We start from the raw sequence: 17,294 nt of genomic DNA, 5'->3' as shown, positions 1-17,294 counted from the left end.
GCTCTGGTCAGAGTAGTATCAGCCTTGCTTACTCTAGTGGGTAGAATTGCCTTGGTAAGTATGACTTATATGTACTAAGTCTAGTATTTCTTTCATATGGGATACATTAGTTGACTACTTTCTATCTCAGAATTCACTCTGTAAAGACGTTGCAGAATAGAATGCATGAGTGACTTATCTGAAATTAAACTTGGTATATGCATTTCCAAAATCTACCTCTGTAAAAAAAATACTTATCTTTAGGAGTTTACTGATATATTGGGCAAAAAGTGTTTCATATTTGCTGCCATTATTTTGGTAGATATTTCAGTTAATTAGGTAAAATTTTTATTTAGTAAAATTTTATTGTAATAAATTTGTAGGATATAAACACTAATACCGTTTGTAAATCTTGAAATTGAGTATTATATTTTACTACAATTATTATAATACAGTTCTGAGAAATTTCAAGTCACTCTTAATCTGAATCTTGCTGATAGTGGTTTGTGGGAACCACAGACTCTTAAGGGTCATTAGGATCTGAGGGTTTAATGTATTTTAGCCCTGTGATACTCAGTAAATTAATAACATCCTTTGTGCATTTTTCTTCGATTGACTTATGATAATAGGTACCAACATCATAGGGATGTTGGAAGGATTAAATGGGTCAATATTTGTAAAATACTTAGACAAGAGCCTGGAACATAACTATTCAATAGATGTTAGCTGCCATAATAATTATTATTAATTTTTATATTATGCAGAAATTGAAACATTCCATACATATACCTGATAGATTGATACAGCAAATACTTTTATTCAATTGAAATTTAACACCTGTTTTTCCATCTCTACATATTAGCAAGAGACTAATTTACTTAACTAATTCAGGGGATGTTTATTGAATTTATGCATTGGAATGTACTATGCATTTTGGAGAATACAGTTTTTCCCCTCAAGAAATATTTCCTTAACATGCTTAATATAAGAGTAGGAGAGATGCCATATGAGTAAGTGGATTTGAAGTCAGCGAATCTTACACTTTGTAACAAATTGCACAACAAGCTCATGGTTTTTGTTCTTGAGCAGGTTTCTGCATGTTTGTGCTGAGCTTGGTGAAGAAACATTATCGACTGCAGTTTTATATGGTATGTGTTCATCACTATTCTATAGTCACCGCATATCATAGAAACCCTTACCTTTAATTTTTGTCATAGTGAGAAGATAAAATGCAATCTGCTAGTTGATGCCTAAATGTGAGGGATATTTCAGTTTGGGTTGACTATTAAATACTAAAGGTTGAAGTTGAAACATTTTTGAGGATTTAAAATTTTTAACTATTTTCAAAGTTTCCTAAAAACGTTTTTAAAAAAGATTTTCAAAGGCTATACAATTAAAACCAATTATTTGGATTCCCTAAATTTGTAGAAATTTGAAGCATTTCTATAGATTCCTGAATAGTTAGTCTGAGAAGCCTCTAACCATATTTTTCTACGGAAGTAACTGACTATGTTTGACTTGAGTATAAAGGGAACAAAGCCTATATTTTCTTGGTAACTATGGTTAATCATAAAATTGCACAGTTCTTTTTGGACTACGGTATTTTATTCAGTTTATCATTGAACGGTGTTCAGTGTTTTATGAAATTTATCACTGTGTATGATGAGCTTTTTTTATTTCCTTAAAAGGTAGCTAATTATAAGACTAAAATGAAAAGCACAGTATTTAGATCTGTGAATTCATGTATTAGTAAGGCTTGTTTTGGATTTGGGATATATTTCCTATTCTTTATGCTTTGCTTTCTTCCATTAAGACTTCTGGCTGAGAAATTATAATATTTCTTAAATTTCTAATTTCTGGAGACGTTGAAAGGAAAAGAATAAAATCCTCAATATAAAATCTAGAAACCATCAAGACAAATTAGAATTAATAGGATCTCCTATGAAAATATGAATGGTGCCTATTGGAAAAAATCATTTATGCATTTTTAAGCAACCAGGGTAAAAGAGAATTGGATCCTTTAAGCAGATAAAAATAAAATAAAACATCAATACAGTATTTGCTGAAATAGAAAATAGATTTATTATGAATGAATAAAAATCTAAGGATTTTGAAAAGTAATAAATTCCAATCAACATGATGACACTGGTACGTGGAAACGCGAGCTTTTTTCCATTCACATTCCACTCATACCGATGACGCTGAAAGTCACTGAAGGCCGTGGCTCAGGCTGCGTGGACTCAAACACGGAGGCCTTTGGAAATCTGAAGCCCCCGCTGCGGTTGCGCAGAGCGGTGACGATCAGCTTTCCAGTACAAGAGGACGGCCTTCAAGGGCAGTTGGTCTCTGCTGTTTTGAATCATTTGCATTTAGAAATAACTCTTTGTGGGACAAAGTTACCATAATGAACTCTGGAAGAAGAATGGAGTTTAGCAGGTTTAATAACTGCAGGGCACAGGGTACAGCGTTCCTCTCTCAATGCCATGGCACCATACGTTTCTCATCATTTTAATCCGATGGTTCGAGACTATGGTTTATTCTTTATATGTTTTTAAAATTTATCTCAGTTTTATTATAAGCATTCCATTTGTATGTAAATTATGATTACTTTTTAAAACATTTTCATGGTTTTACGGTTTCAGTAGGCACCAAAATGAATATAATTTGCTAACGACATATTTTGTGTGACCTTATCTTACAAAATTTAACCAAAATCATGCTAGAAATTTGTGTTTAAAAGTTACTCTTGCTTCCTGGCTGCACTGATCACCTGTGTTCACTAACTGTTGTGTTGTTGGGCTATTAACAGTTCGCATGGACTCATGTCACTTTACTGATAACAGTTACTCAGTCACATCTTGTCATCCAAAATCTGTTTGAAGGCATGATATGGTAAGGGGACAGAATTATGCTGCTTTATATTTATGTCGTAGCATTTTTAAAGCTCTTTCACATTGAACGGTGTCTCAGATTTCTACTAAAATGTGCTGTTTGTTGTTGCTCTACTCCCTTAAAGCACCTTACTGGGTTTTGTTTATTTTACTCTTTGACACCTGGAAGACAAACACGTTGTTCACTGGGAATATTCCTCCTTCAGGTTCCAAGTAAAATGAAGAAAGTCCTTATAAAAGCTCCAAACAATTATTTACATTTCCAGGTTTTACTGCATTTGAATGTCTTTTTATATTTCAAAGCATAGCTTTTAAAAAGAGCATGCTATTTACGTGGAACGCAGGAAGAGCCTGACCGTTTGCCTGCCAGCAGTGTGCTGGCAAAGCCTTTTCTCCAGGTGAAAGGGGTCGGTTCTGTGCTGTGCGTAGGAGGAGGTGCTCAGATTTCAGGTGTATGGAGTTGCTTGCTATATAGCAGAGGCTTGCAGATTCAGAAAGCATTTTTGTAAGTTAAAACCTAGTTTAATATTACAAAAATTATTAGTTAAAAATTAGAGTGGAGAAAAATGATTTTAAGAAATTTGATCATATTTTCCCCACATTTAAAAAAAACATTAATTAAAATCCTTTACAGGAGGTTTTATTAAAATAAGTTATTCCCTTGACAGCTTCATGATTTTTAGCTAAGGGTTTGGGGGGGTGTGCACAGTTAGAATCATTTAAGATTATCTTCCATATGTAAACTTTTAATTGATGGGGGGAAGTTATTAGATTAGTAGGTTCTGTATAATTACTAGGGTTTAATTAGTAACTATAGGCTAAGATAGAATTAAAATTGATAATTTTTCCTGAGAGAATTTGTATTAAGAGCTTGGTATAACTTTATCAGATTATACTCTGTCTAAACCAAATGACTCATTTCCATTGTGAAAGGCTGCTTTTTAAATATTCTTTTCTCATCGATGTTTCTCTCTCCCTCTCCCTGCCTCTATAAAAAAAATCAATGGAAGTATTTTAAAAATAGTTTATACTATTATAACTTGTTCCTCATAAAAATGAAACTTGAAAGTCCACAGTTATAGAAATTGTTATTTAATATTAAATGTATTATTTAGTATCTTCCTTAGCAATATTTTCCTACTATGTTAATTTATTTATAGATTTTGCTCTGCTTAATTCTAAGCATGCAAATTTGGTTGATATTTAATATTTCTAATAATGTTTTGGCAAATGTTATGTTCTGGACTAGTCTGCAGTGTAATTCAAAGGATTATTAAATTGGTTCATTATGAGTCATAAGCTGTATAAAATATTTGCCACTTAATCATATGAACTTTTTTCTACTGACTTTTTTTTTAAAGGTTCCTTGTCCCAATATCCAGTGTTATCTGCAATGACATAACTGCTTACCTTTTTGGATTCTTTTTTGGGAGAACTCCATTAATTAAGGTAATTATAAAATGTCACAAGCAAGCCACGACCCTACCCTTAAAGATCCGCCACTGGAGACTTGGCGCTTTGCCCATCGTTGGCTCCCGAGGGGCTTTGATCTCCTTTGGCTGCGAGTAGCAGCCAGAGTTGGGCAGCGAGCGTGTTTCCCGATGGTGCCGCCCGGTGCCCCTGACGGTTCTGTCGGCTCCCCTCTCCCGGGGAGGCTCTTCCCTCTCTGCTGGTTTCTCAGCTGCTGTGCGGGTCTCCTTCCCGCGGCTCCCCAGCAGCCCCAGAAACAAGCCTTTCCTGGCCTCTGCTCCCCCAGCTGGCTCCCTGTCCCCTCCTCCGCCACACCTGTTGAAAGTGTGCATCCCAACATCTTGACACACTCGTGTCCACTGTAAGACTTACACCCAAACTCATTAAGAAAAATTGGGACCCTACAGTAAAATACTAATAATATAAGTAATAAGGAAAAGATAAAATAAGGGAAAGGAAAGTACATGTGAGCAGACCATGTTTGTTTTGCCTTAGATTTGGCTCTTTTTACTGTCATTGCAGGCAAAGGAGGAAATGAAATAATTTGTAAGTTCCCGTTTTGGGGAAGAAAGAATCAAACCAGTCTTTATGGAAGAGCAGACTTGTCCTTTAAAATCCTTCCATAAATTCTTTCCTACAGCAGCCCAGCACATGGCATCAGGCTGAGCCATAGGGGTACAAGCAAGCTATATACAGGGTGTCCCCTCAAAATGTATGTACTCTTTAGTAGCTGATGATTATTAAATGAAAATGAAGTTTATTTTAATAAACACTGCCTTTATAATTATTCAAAGTGTGTGTGTACATTTTGGGGCGACATCCTGTATTTTTCTTAGTTGTCTAAAGCTGCTTCAGCACAGAGCAGTGATTAAGTATTCAAGGCTCCTAGGCCAGCTGAGAAGTGCCTGGCTTAGGAGGCCTTTAGAGAGGCTGCTACGGCTGTAGCGACTCTCACTGTCTGATTTTGAACTTGGAGTTGTAATGAGTTTACTAGGCTGGATTAGTTGCATAATATATTCAGATGTAATTAAGTTCACCCCTAAGTCAATATGCTGTGGAACAGTTTAATTTGATAGCCTATCTTTAATCAGCAGGCACTTTTGCATTTGAGTCAGCTCCCAGTTCCTGACAATAATACTAAGTTACCCTAGGAGAAGGTGTTATCAGCCCCGTTGCTGGGGCAGAATCGTCAGATATGTCAAGAAACCATTTCTGCCGACCCTCTTGGCTTGAACATCACAAGAAGTCTGTATGGAGCTCGTGTAGCTTAACTCTCACCCGTTTCCATCTGCAGACACTTCCCTGGGATCTTTATTTGGATTCTATCCCTATTGTTCCACTGAAAGCTTCATCACAGAAGCCGTCAGTGATCTGAGCACAGCTCCCCACACACCAGTCCTCGCTTTGCAGGGCACCCCTGAGCCTTCCCCCCCGCCCCTGCACCACCAGGTTCCAGAGCGTCCCCCCGACGCCTCTCCCTGACAGCCTCATTAACTGAGAAACAGTGGCTCTCATCTGAAACAAACAGTAGCTATTGTTAGAAGCACAATATTTTCCTTTCCTCGTGGAGACAGACATAGAGGGTGCCCAGAGGGAGAAAGGCATGCAAACACTTGGGGAGCAAATACCGTATCTGGGGCCGTGGACCGTTTGGCCATCTGAGAGAGAGGCGCATTGTCTGCATGACCTTTTGGGGAATACGCGGAAGCCTGGTGTGCTGCAGTGTCCGTGTTTAGTGAGGCTCATTCTGGTTTTGGTGCATGTCAAATGTCAGGGCCTGATATGTGTTGCATACTACTAGAGAAGTTTGTACAAATGAATTGGGATCATGGGATGAAGGGGAAAGGGTTGCAGAGCCATTCCAGGAAGATGTACAAGGTGCTGGGGGCATTCATCAAACAGAGCTTGCATATGTATTGTGCTTGGTGAGTGCAGTAACTCTCTTTAATTTTATTTGGCCTTTTCTAGCTGTCTCCTAAAAAGACTTGGGAAGGATTCATTGGCGGTTTCTTTTCCACAGTCGTGTTTGGATTCATTGTGAGTTTTACTAAGATTTATATTTTATATTTTGAAAAATGGTAGCAAGTTTATCAGTCTGTCCTAAACCTGAAAGAATTAAGCCACAAAATGCTAATAATGTATTTATTGAAATGCTCTAAACAGAATCTATTCTGTACCCCAGTAGCTCTCATCCTGGCCTCATATCGGAGTCACCTGGGGAGCTTATTCCATATGTATGTCCCAGCCCCATCCCAGGGCAATTAACTCCCCCAGTTGATTCTAATGTACAATGAGGCCTTGAGACCCTCTGCTGTGCTGTTGTGTTCTGGCAGTTTCGAACAGCTGTTGTGTCCTGTGGGGGACACAGGTGCTGGGACAGGTGGTGGCCTTGAGTAAAAGCAGAGAATACAAATGATGTTGAGGAGCTCTGCCTGCCTTACACATGCTGCTACTTGACTAAGCAAGTGCTTGAGCCCAGCGTGCAGGAAAAGTTTGTTAAAATTAATTGATGTTCACATTTAGCCATGAATTAATGGGTCTTGTTAATGTTTTAAAAATTAGTTTACAGTTATGGAATGTAGGTTTTTGTTAAAAGTTATCTCATAAGAATCAATAAAGATACAGTAAAATGGCTGGATGTAAGATAAATATATTTAAAAATTACTGTTAGGAAGTTAAATTTTTTAAAAGTGTAGTCCCTGACAGTTCTAGAATATATTCCACAGCCAAATATAGAGTAACTAGAAACAGCATGGAGCTTTGAAAGAGAGCAAATATATGAAAATGTATCAGGTTCCTGGATGGAAAACTGTCATAATTCCTCTGTTTAATTAGCAGGTTGACTTCATTCTCAGTGAAAATTCCAGTAGGATCCAACAAAACTAATCCAGTCAGTGCTTATGTTGCAGAATATTGATGAGACAATGATTCATAAACAGAATAGTGAAAAGGGAACTGATCCTGTCCAGTGTTTACACATCACAAAACAGGGGAGAATTAGAACATAGTTAAGTTAAATAATGCTCCAAGAATTTGGTATTGTTAAAGAGTAATTAGAAATACTACAGGAAGAACCATGTCATTGGAAGAAAATAAACAGCTACCCTGTAAGAATGAAATGTATGACAAAAATAATGAGGAGGCACAGTATATATTTTTAAATAAGTAATTTTGAGGAAACTGGTTAAAAGCAAAATCAGTTTATTACCATTCCTAGTGTCAATTTGCACTTCTGTTAACCATTCCTGAGCAATATAATGGGATGAGTGGCTGCAAAATAAAATAAAATAAAATGTTGTCTAACAATTTAAATTTAAAATGAAGTTTTGTTTTATGTATCTTCTTCCATGGCTGAGAACAGCTATATTAAAAATTGCATTGTTGTGGTCAGGGAAAGACCAGTGTAGTCGAAGTCTTCTGGGTTGGTTAAGAACAAAGGTGTTTTTCATCTGTACTTTTTTTTTTAGTAATTTGAAGTCACTGGTTATTTAATAATTTATGAAATTAAATTAATATAACATTTATGCAAAGAACTTCAGTCCTGTACTCTCCCATACCTTAGTAATTACTGGCTTCTGCTAATGTTAGTTATGCATACTCTAGAAAAGTAAAACCTTGTTTGAATGTTTAAATCAGCTGCTTTTTTTCTCTCCTCTTCCCTCTTTTAATTGTGGTCATATCGAGATAATCTCATCGATTTCCGAAAGGCCTTTGGTTTTCCCAGTGACTTTGCAAAGTCTTTTATTGGGCCAGTTTTGACCGTCGAGTGTGAATGCGAAGAAACGTAGGCATTCTATCTGTGACCTTCCTGCTGACACAAAACACACACTCACACAGTTTTCCCCAATGTTTCATGAACTCTGGCTTTGTTACGCAGGCCGCCTACGTGCTGTCCAAGTACCAGTACTTCGTCTGTCCAGTGGAGTACCGGAGCGACGTGAACTCCTTTGTCACGGAGTGTGAGCCCTCAGAGCTCTTCCAGCTCCAAAGTTATTCCCTCCCTCCCTTCCTAAGGGCAATGCTGCGACGGGTAAGGTCAACGTGGGTCTGGGTCCTCTATCCCAAAGGTTAAGGTTTTTATAAGAAATTGACTAATGTAGAGTTTTTCATTCTCTGATGCAGAAGTGGTTTCACAGTCTGCTTGGCATCAGTGATGTAGTCTAGCCCTTTGTAATTTCCCTTTCTGGAACATAAAATGGGTATTACTATCATACACTTGTTTTTCTTAGGAATTTACTTGCCTAATGGTTTGAATAATGTTAATTTATCTTATATTTGTTTTGAGGACATTTAAAAATATTCCTTAGATTTCTACAAATTGGATGAGTTACAATAAGTTTCACAGGTAATTGGCATGAATTGGCTAAATTTAAAAATTTTAAAATTTACCAGCTCAAAGATTGCTTGATTTTTCAGGGGACCTTTGCTAGTAAAGAAAGCTGCTGCTTCGAAAACCCAGTTTCCCTCAAGGTCTTACACTGAAGGATGTGACATGCAGAACTCTGCTGATGTGTTACTTGAAATGGGGAATCAAATAATTGTGTGTCTACACTCGAGTATATATGTGTATCTGAAACATTTATTTTTAACTCAAGTCCATAACTTTTTTTTTTTTAAAATGTATCTGTTGATTTCAGAGAGAGGAAAGGAGAGGGAGAGAGAGAGAGAGAGACATCATTGATGAGAGAGTCATTGATCGGCTGCCTCCTGCACGCCCCCAACTGGGGGTCGAGCCCGCAACCCGGGCATGTGCCCTGACCTGGAATTGAACCCCGATCGCCTGGATCCTAGGTCGACACTCAACCGCTGAGCCACGCCCGGCCGGCTAAAGTCCATAACTTTTGAGAGGAATAAATTATTTCTGTCCTTGAGTGCTCAGTACATGGATTCCAAGAATGTTTTCCATGTCCAGGCTATCTGTTATCTGCTATAAAACTTTGGATACTGCCAGTCTTTGATTAGGAGCAAGGCCGTTGCTTTGAGAACAGGTCCAAAGATTGGTGTTCCCAATAATGGTTGTTAAACCACACCTGCTATGCACAGTCGAGAGTTTGTAGTTTCAGTTTCTTTAAAGTGGAGCAAGGAAAAAAAATAAAGTGGAGCAAGAACTAAGCATTCACAGAACAATTTGCAGAATTCTCTGTTTTTATGATCTCCGCAAATCTTTTATAATTGTCTTACTGATGCACTTTTTAAAGCAACTTATTTTCATGTGTTTCCATAGCATTTAACTTAGTATTAAGAGAAAGACCAACTTTTCCCTCACTTTGTCATATAAAGTTAAAGTGAAATAAAATACAGAATTTAAATACATTACATAATTACAAAAACAAAGCACTACTGGTAAAAAACAAATTCAGAAGTTAACTCAGCTGACTCTTGGTAAGTCTACAGCTCAAGTGTTGTAGAAATTTCTAGATGCATTAGACAGTGGCCTGCCAGCTGCTAGGTTTCGGTGTGCCAGGCACTGTCACTGTGCATACAGAGGGCATGAGAGTGCTGGCTAAGAACAGGATGGTAACGAGAGCTTGCAGTGTTTTTCTCCCAGGAGCTTGAAAGTTTGTAAAATTAACAAAAATGTGGTATATGCTTTGACTCATTGTTCTTAGATTAGGTGACATGTTCAAATACAACCTCCCCTCTTTTTTTCCTCTTTAGGAAAGAGTGAGCTTGTATCCTTTCCAGATCCACAGCATTGCTCTTTCAACATTTGCATCTTTGATCGGCCCCTTTGGAGGCTTCTTTGCCAGCGGATTCAAAAGAGCTTTCAAAATCAAGGTATGTGTTCAGGTTCTTTTTTTACATTATTAGAAAATGTAATAAAGTTGGAATTCGGTTCTCCGTTGGTCTCACACATTAAGCCCCTTGTGTCAGCCTTTTTTATAGAAATGGCAAGTGTTACTTAATTGGGGACAAGCACAGAATCTTGGTCCTTCAGGTGCTCATCCTAGAGTCCAGCCATGAATTCTCTGAAGATTGATGCCTGCCACAGTCTCACTTCAAGGGAGAGACAGGGAAGCCTTTGAATATGTAGCTGCCCATTGACTACATCAGGGGTCAGCAAACCTTTTCTGTAAAATCCTGTGTTTATTAATCATATCCCAACTACTCACCTCTGAACTCTGCCATCATCTTGGGAAAGCCTGGTAGACAATATATCAATGAGTGGGCATGTTATTTATTTTGTAAATAAAGTTAATGAAACTTTACAAAAACAGGCTGGATTTGGTCTGTGGGTAGTTTGCTGATCCCTGTCCCAGATTCTTGAAATTATCCCTATGTTTTAAGTTAATTTCTCATAAAGTGACATATATTTGCCCTGTTCCTTCAACTCTCCTCACGTGGCTTCACAACATTAAGATTGAATGTTGTGCTATTAGAAGTTAGAGGGCAGGCCTCTTGGAGGAAGTGGCATTTGAGCAGTAATCTGATCAAAGAAGGGGAATGAGTTCTGCAAAGACATCTAAGGAAGAGAGTTCCAGCAAGTGCGAGGGCGTGGAGGGACTCAGCCTGTAAGAAGGGGGAAAGAGCAGTGTGGCCAGATCCCGCAGGGCCCCAGGAGCCAGGGATATAAATGAACTCAGTGAGGACTTGCAATGGGGAAGGTAGTGGGTTACGTGGGATGTGATATACAAAAGTGTGTAAGATGTCCCTGTTCCCAAGATGCTCAGCACCCACTAGGGGAGGTAATACATGTCCATGAAGAACCAGGCAACAGTCATGCATCACTAGTGTCCTGTAGAGGCTGCACACAGCAGAGTGGAATTGAGTTACCATGGCTCTCTTGTGCTTTGGTTAGTAGGGAAGAGAAGGAAGGAAATGTATTGGCAAAAATTAACCAAGTAATTTCTCAGTAATTGCTTTATGCAGAGAAGTGTTATATTTAGAATGGTGTTTTTTTAATGGCTTCTAATCCAGGGTTTCCTGTTGACTACTGAGATTTTTTTGCATGTCTGAAATGAAGGTATAATTGTTGTTGCATTTTAAGATGTTTACTGGTTGCCTGAGTAAACTAAAAGAGGAATTCATCATTGCCATTTCCTGGGCACTGAGAAATGTGGCCATAGCTGTCCAGTCAATTTGCAGAGGCTTACTAACCATTCCCTCAGTTTAATGGACCAATGTGTCCCGAATTAACATCTATTTTTATTTTATTTTTACCTCAACACTTAAAAAGAGAAGAAATAGTTATCATAGTAGTAAAATGTTTATTTCAGAGTAAGAACTATTAGGATAAATATGAGTAAGAACTAGATGTACATCTGTCAACAGCACTAAAATAACTCCCCAAATAGTTCCTGCTTAAACAGAAAAGTAGTTTATTAGTACATTAGTATATTAGTCATAGCTGACAGCTCTTTTGATTTAGAAGTTTTGTGAACTGAAAATAGTGCTATATTTAATCAATATTTAACTAGTGTTACTTGAATGTTGCTTTTCAGTTCAGTAATGTTCTAACATGGGTACATATTTAAGATGTGGTTTTACTCTCTTGCACATGTTCTAATAAGTTTGTATGTAGTGGGAAAATCCAGTAGTAAAGTATTTCCTTAATGTCCATGATTCCAGAGACATTTTCTGATAGGAATTTTATAGCAAATGGCTTTTTTGAAAATTTGCTAGTGTGTTGGTTTGTTTCGGCAGGATTTTGCAAACACCATTCCTGGACACGGAGGGATAATGGACAGATTTGACTGTCAGTATTTGATGGCAACGTTTGTGCATGTCTACATCACAAGTTTTATAAGGTATGTTTAGATTTTTTTAAAAAAATATTTTCATACTTGATTTCTTGAAGTTCTCATTTCCTTAGGCGTTAGTTTGAATGAGTTGCTTTGTCAGTGGGGATCTATAATATCAATAGATCAGGGAATGATGGCTGCTGGAGCTGTGTCACACTGTAGCTTGAGCAGTATAGTTAGATTATAATTATTTTTCATACATTTGAACTTAAGAAAAAAACAGTAGTACATGCTATGGTCTTTATAGGGCCAAGTTAAAATCCACTCAGTACGGTGGATTGGGTTGGAACATCACAAGATTTAATTTCTCTATTGTGAGTAAGGCATTGATGGTGAAGACAGAGAATTAATCAGGAGGACAGGATAATTCACCCAGTTCCCGGTTACTGCTTGAGGGCCTGTTATGTGTTGGGAAATGTTCCAGGCACGACTGTAGCTACGAACAAGACAAACCAAGCCCTCCCTCGGAGCTTACATTCTTTTTGGGGAGTTGGAGGGAGAAGGGGCAGAATCAGACAATAAACACATAAATATAGCTTGTTAGGTGGTTATAAGCCCCACAGAGGAAAATAAAATAAGCTAGGGGATTATGGTTGGGTGGTGTGGGTTGGAGTGGGGTGAGTGGAGCAGGGTTGCTATTTTATATAGGGTGTTTATTCTTGTTTTTAAACCTCAATGTTTTGGGTCTGCCCCCCAATGCCCATTTGGGGTGTGAAAACTACCCACATGTTAACTTTATTTTCCATGGTCTCTCCTAGTGCCTAAGCCATAGACAACGTGTATTTCCTTCATAGACTTGTTTGGACAGAAACTCCTATTTCTAGACCCCTAAATACACATTTTAAATATACACCATAGCGGCGTGAGAATTTTTGTACTGACACTTACTTTCCTTGAGTTGCCTTGTTAGGAGTCTGCATTTTTCTTGAGTAGTCTCATTAGTTTGTCTTGTTAACCTTTCCAGAGAATCCACTCCTGGCTTTGTTAACTTCTCTGTATATTTGTTTCCTGTTTCACTGCCATCCATTCTCTTCCTTCCTCTTTCTTTAGGTTCAATTTTCCGCTCACTTCTCGAGCTTCTTGAGATAAAGATGACAAAGGTTTTCAGCCTTCTGGTCTAATACATTCACCTGAGACTGGACGTCTCCTCTTAAGTACTGCTTAATGCTCATCCCAGATGTTGTATTTGTGTTTGTTGCATTTACTCCATTACAGATGCTTTCTGATTTCCAGCGTTACAGCTTCTTTGACACGTGGAGTATTTAGAAGTGTAACTGATGCGTCTCCAGACAAATGGAGATTTTTCTCCTTCTCTTTATTGATTTTTGCCTTAATTCCACGATGGTCAGAAAACACACTCTCTTATTTCAGTGTTTAATATTTATTGAGACTTGCCTTATGCCTCAGTGCACTGCCTGTTCAGGTACATGTGCCACGTGCACATGAGACAGACATGCCTTCTGCAGTCTGGAGGGCGTGTTCTGTGTGGCAGCTGGGTCAGGTTTAATTTTCTGTACTTTTTTTTTCTGTCCCCTTATTCTGTCAGTTACAAAGAGACAGCTTTGTCAAAATCTCCCACTGGGATTGTAAATCTACCTGTTTCTATTTTTAATTCTGTCAGTTTTTGCCTTATATACTTTGAGGTGGTATTAGGTAGATACACGTTTGGCCTGTCCTGTCTCCCTGTTGACTTACTTCTCATATCATTATATGAAGCCCATCTTTATGTAAGCCTTGCTTAAAGCCTGTTTTGTCGGGTAGTAGAAGAGCTGCATCAGCCTCTCTCTTTTTATTTAGCATTCCTTTATCCTTGTAGGGAAAGTGTGTTTTTCTCTTCTAACAGGCATATGGCTGGATTTTGTTTGGTTGTTTTATAACCCAGTTGACAGTCTTTGCCTTTTTGTTTGGAATGTTCAGTCTATCTGTGCACGTTATTTACTGATATAGTTGAGTATTGGTAATTAGTGGTTAGGCCCCCAGAACGCTGTCTTTTCGGCAGATGGCAGTGTTTAGGGCATTAACTGATACTTAAAAAATTTTTTTTTGAATGTGCTCTCCTCCCAGTAGAGAAGTCATGCTGAGCCGCTTTGCCTGCCATTTGAAAGCAAATATTTAGACTGTTAGAGACACAGCGCTGGTGCCAGGATGCTGCTAGCTGGGAGCACCTGCTGACAGTTTTGCATTTAGCTGAACTTGCTAGAAACGCCTCCCTTTTCTCTGTGGGCCCCTACCCTGGGTTTATGTGATGAAGTTGCTGAGTCTTTTGAAGAAATCTAAGACAAGCTGTGTCCTGACGTGAGGAGACTATGGCTGTGAGAGACATACAGCTGCAGTTTTTTGGCATTTGCATGAAGGTGACCCACGGGATGGCTAAATCTGCGTACTGTGCAGTTTTTTTAAATCCAAGATGTTCACTGTGAGATCACTATATAGCAGGCATTTCTTTGTTGCTGGGGTTTTCTACTTCCTGTAGTTCCATTTGAACTGAACAGTCCTTAGAAGTCACAGATGACTCGTGTAAATGTCTTTCTCTGTACCATTCTCCATATATTACTTACGTCTTTTTCCCATTGGAGTTTACTCACTGCTCTTCATGAAAAGTAAACCATGCTCCTTACTCAGCTGTGCTGTAGAGATTACAAAGAATGATACGTGTACATTAAAATCTGAATTAGGTTCGTTCTGAACTTGACAAAATAGCACATTAGAATATCAACACAGGTGGTCTCCAGTGTCTGAGTGGGTTGAGTTCTAGAGCCCAGGAGGTGGGAGACGCAGTCCCCTGGGTGTGAGTGTCCTGGCAGGAAAGGCGTGAGGGCGTGAGGGCAGGAGGCCTGTCCTGGAGCTGTCTGTCTGACTCAGTGCACAGTGAAGGGTGGGAAGCGAAGGGCTGGAGCAGGGACGTTGGAGGAGCATGTCGAGTCACTGGCCTTAGCTACTTCAGTTCAACCTGGGCTCGCTCCCTCCCCATGGGACTGCTAGGGGAGGTGGGAGAGGAGGGCAGGGCTCTCCTCCTTTCACCTAAACAGACCCACTTGCATTCTTTCTTACACTGGGTTCACCTAAGACTTTCTTTGAACAAAGGCTGTGGCACCTGTTGTAGATGCTGGGTAGGAATTCAGTGCTGGGCTCAGAACCGTTGTGTCCTGTCTCTTGAACATTCGTGGTTTCCTGGGGTAGTTCTTCAAGAAAATACCTCCTTGACTGAAATTTCTTTGAAGCTAACAAGCGAAAGACTATTTTCATCCGCCAGGAATTTTGCTCCTTTCCTTATAGTTTTTGTGTCCTGTCCAGTCTCAGGATTCCTTATCTCTCCCCACTTCTAACTCAGGTTGCCCTTCTGAGAGTTTTCGTAGAGCTCGGATCTGCGCCTCCTGCGTTGCCCAGTATTGTTCCTGGGTTTTGCGTTCTGCTTTCTCTCCACGTCTAGACTGCACGCCTCTCAGTGGGGAATCGTCTGGGTTTTTATCCTGTTGTTGACACTAACATTGGGCATTAAAGTGAGCACTGACCAAGAGCCGTTTCCATTCTGTAAAGATTGCTCCTCTACACTTACAGGCAGGGTTTACTTTATATTGTGGGTATGTGCTTCCTTCGTCTCCCTTCAAATAAGCATGAACTCTTTCTGCTTTGTTCCCAGGGGCCCGAATCCCAGCAAAGTGCTGCAGCAGTTGTTGGTGCTTCAACCAGAACAGCAGTTGAATATATATAAAACCCTGAAGACTCACCTCATTGAGAAAGGGATCCTGCAGCCCACCCTGAAGCTATAGCTGGACCCAGAGAGGGAAAGACAAGCGACACTAAGGAATTCTACAGAAAAGCACCAACAGACAAGATTTTGTAAATGTACAGAAAAAGGTTGGAAAGGCACTAGAGTGAAGATTTACAGACATGAATGTTTCTTCTCTGAAATTACTGTGAATATTTAACAAATACTTCCTTGATCTAAGTTATGAAATACGTAGCAAACTGTCATCAGAGTATCCTGTACTTTTTCTAAAGTGTATTTTCTGATTTTAACTTTCTCTCCCTTCCTTGACATTTTCTTAATTTAAAAGACTTGTTTTAAAGAGTCCGATACTATAAAATGAGTCAGTGGAGGATGTCTTAAGATTGCAGCTGGCAGCGGGCCCTTTGCACAAATATTTACTTCTGCACTTGGAGCTGCTCTCAATCTTAGCTGAATGTTTTATGTGGGGCACAGTGGGAAGTTCATGCTCCTGCACTTCCTCCACTTTGGGTTTGAAGTATTTTCTGAAGGCTGAATTGGGTCCAAATAAAAAAAGGGTTTTCCACTTTCCAAAGTAAGTAAGTAATCATTTGCCAGGGGAAAGCATTCCACTTTTAGGTAGGTTTGAAATTCAAGAGAGGGAGGCTGAAATTTCTACCTTTATTGGCTGACTCTACTTCTGATAAAGTTTGGAAAAACCTAACGTTGCAAAATCTCTGCAAGAGAAACAAAGGAGAGTTCTGCTCTGAAGAACGTAACATATGCACCCTCCACAGATTATCTGCAGATGACAGTAGCACAGTGATGACAGTAAGACAGTGATGTGGCACAGGCTACCTCATGGTCAAGTGCTCTGCTTTTCCTTGTTTCCCTGGGAACTGATTTCTAGAAGTTCTGTAGCCACGAGCACAAAAGATCAAGAGTAGTGAGTAGGGGTGGTGGCTGAAGCAGAGAGGGGGTGCCCAGCTGAGAGAGAGTGACCCATCTCTGGATAAGGCTTTGTATCCTGGGCGCCCTTCCTGGTCCCCTGTGCAGCCCATGGACACTCACCTGGCAAGAAGGAAGATCTGCCTGCAGCAGGCCCAGCTCCACCCCGACTCCATAGGAGCAGCTCATCTCTGTCCAGTTCCTCTTTCACATCATGTCAGAAAACCCGAGGACATCAGCTGAAGATATTTTTCTTGCAAGAATGAAAATCAAGCAGAAGTAATTCCCACCGTGAACAAAAAGCACATGACTGTCAAACCTTTCTCTGAGGACGGGACCCTGGGACCAGACGAGGACATGTTTCTCATCAATGAATGTAAATAAGCTCACGTTGCTGTATGCTCTTTACAACCACATTTATTGAAGAGTCAGCAATAAACCTTTGAAAGTTGCCTATTGCTCCTTGGCTAAATGTTCAGAGAGGGGAGATAGATATATTTTAAAGAATGTTTTACTAATGAAAAGAGGAAATATTTTTGTTTAAATCAGAACAAA

At 39.3% G+C, this 17,294-nt stretch overlaps 1 protein-coding gene across 1 annotated transcript in view; it reads left to right on the top strand.

Moving 5' to 3' along the window:
* Positions 1-16,608, top strand: part of CDS1 (CDP-diacylglycerol synthase 1) — a 53,303-nt gene extending 36,695 nt beyond the window's left edge. Inside the window, exons 6-13 of the mRNA XM_087826744.1 lie at positions 1,069-1,127; positions 2,789-2,871; positions 4,232-4,319; positions 6,309-6,377; positions 8,218-8,370; positions 9,999-10,118; positions 11,985-12,088; positions 15,723-16,608. Coding sequence (XP_087682870.1) covers positions 1,069-1,127; positions 2,789-2,871; positions 4,232-4,319; positions 6,309-6,377; positions 8,218-8,370; positions 9,999-10,118; positions 11,985-12,088; positions 15,723-15,852 — 806 coding nt within the window. The 3' untranslated portion in view covers positions 15,853-16,608. The remainder of the gene's footprint in view (positions 1-1,068; positions 1,128-2,788; positions 2,872-4,231; positions 4,320-6,308; positions 6,378-8,217; positions 8,371-9,998; positions 10,119-11,984; positions 12,089-15,722) is intronic.
* Positions 16,609-17,294: the final 686 nt, after the last annotated feature.

This window comes from Miniopterus natalensis, chromosome 1 (assembly GCF_054644295.1).
Source record: "Miniopterus natalensis isolate mMinNat1 chromosome 1, mMinNat1.hap1, whole genome shotgun sequence".
Classification (NCBI taxonomy): Eukaryota; Metazoa; Chordata; class Mammalia; order Chiroptera; family Miniopteridae; genus Miniopterus; species Miniopterus natalensis.
The sequence above is the reverse complement of the archived record's forward strand: the minus strand, read 5'-3'. Positions and strand labels throughout refer to the sequence as shown.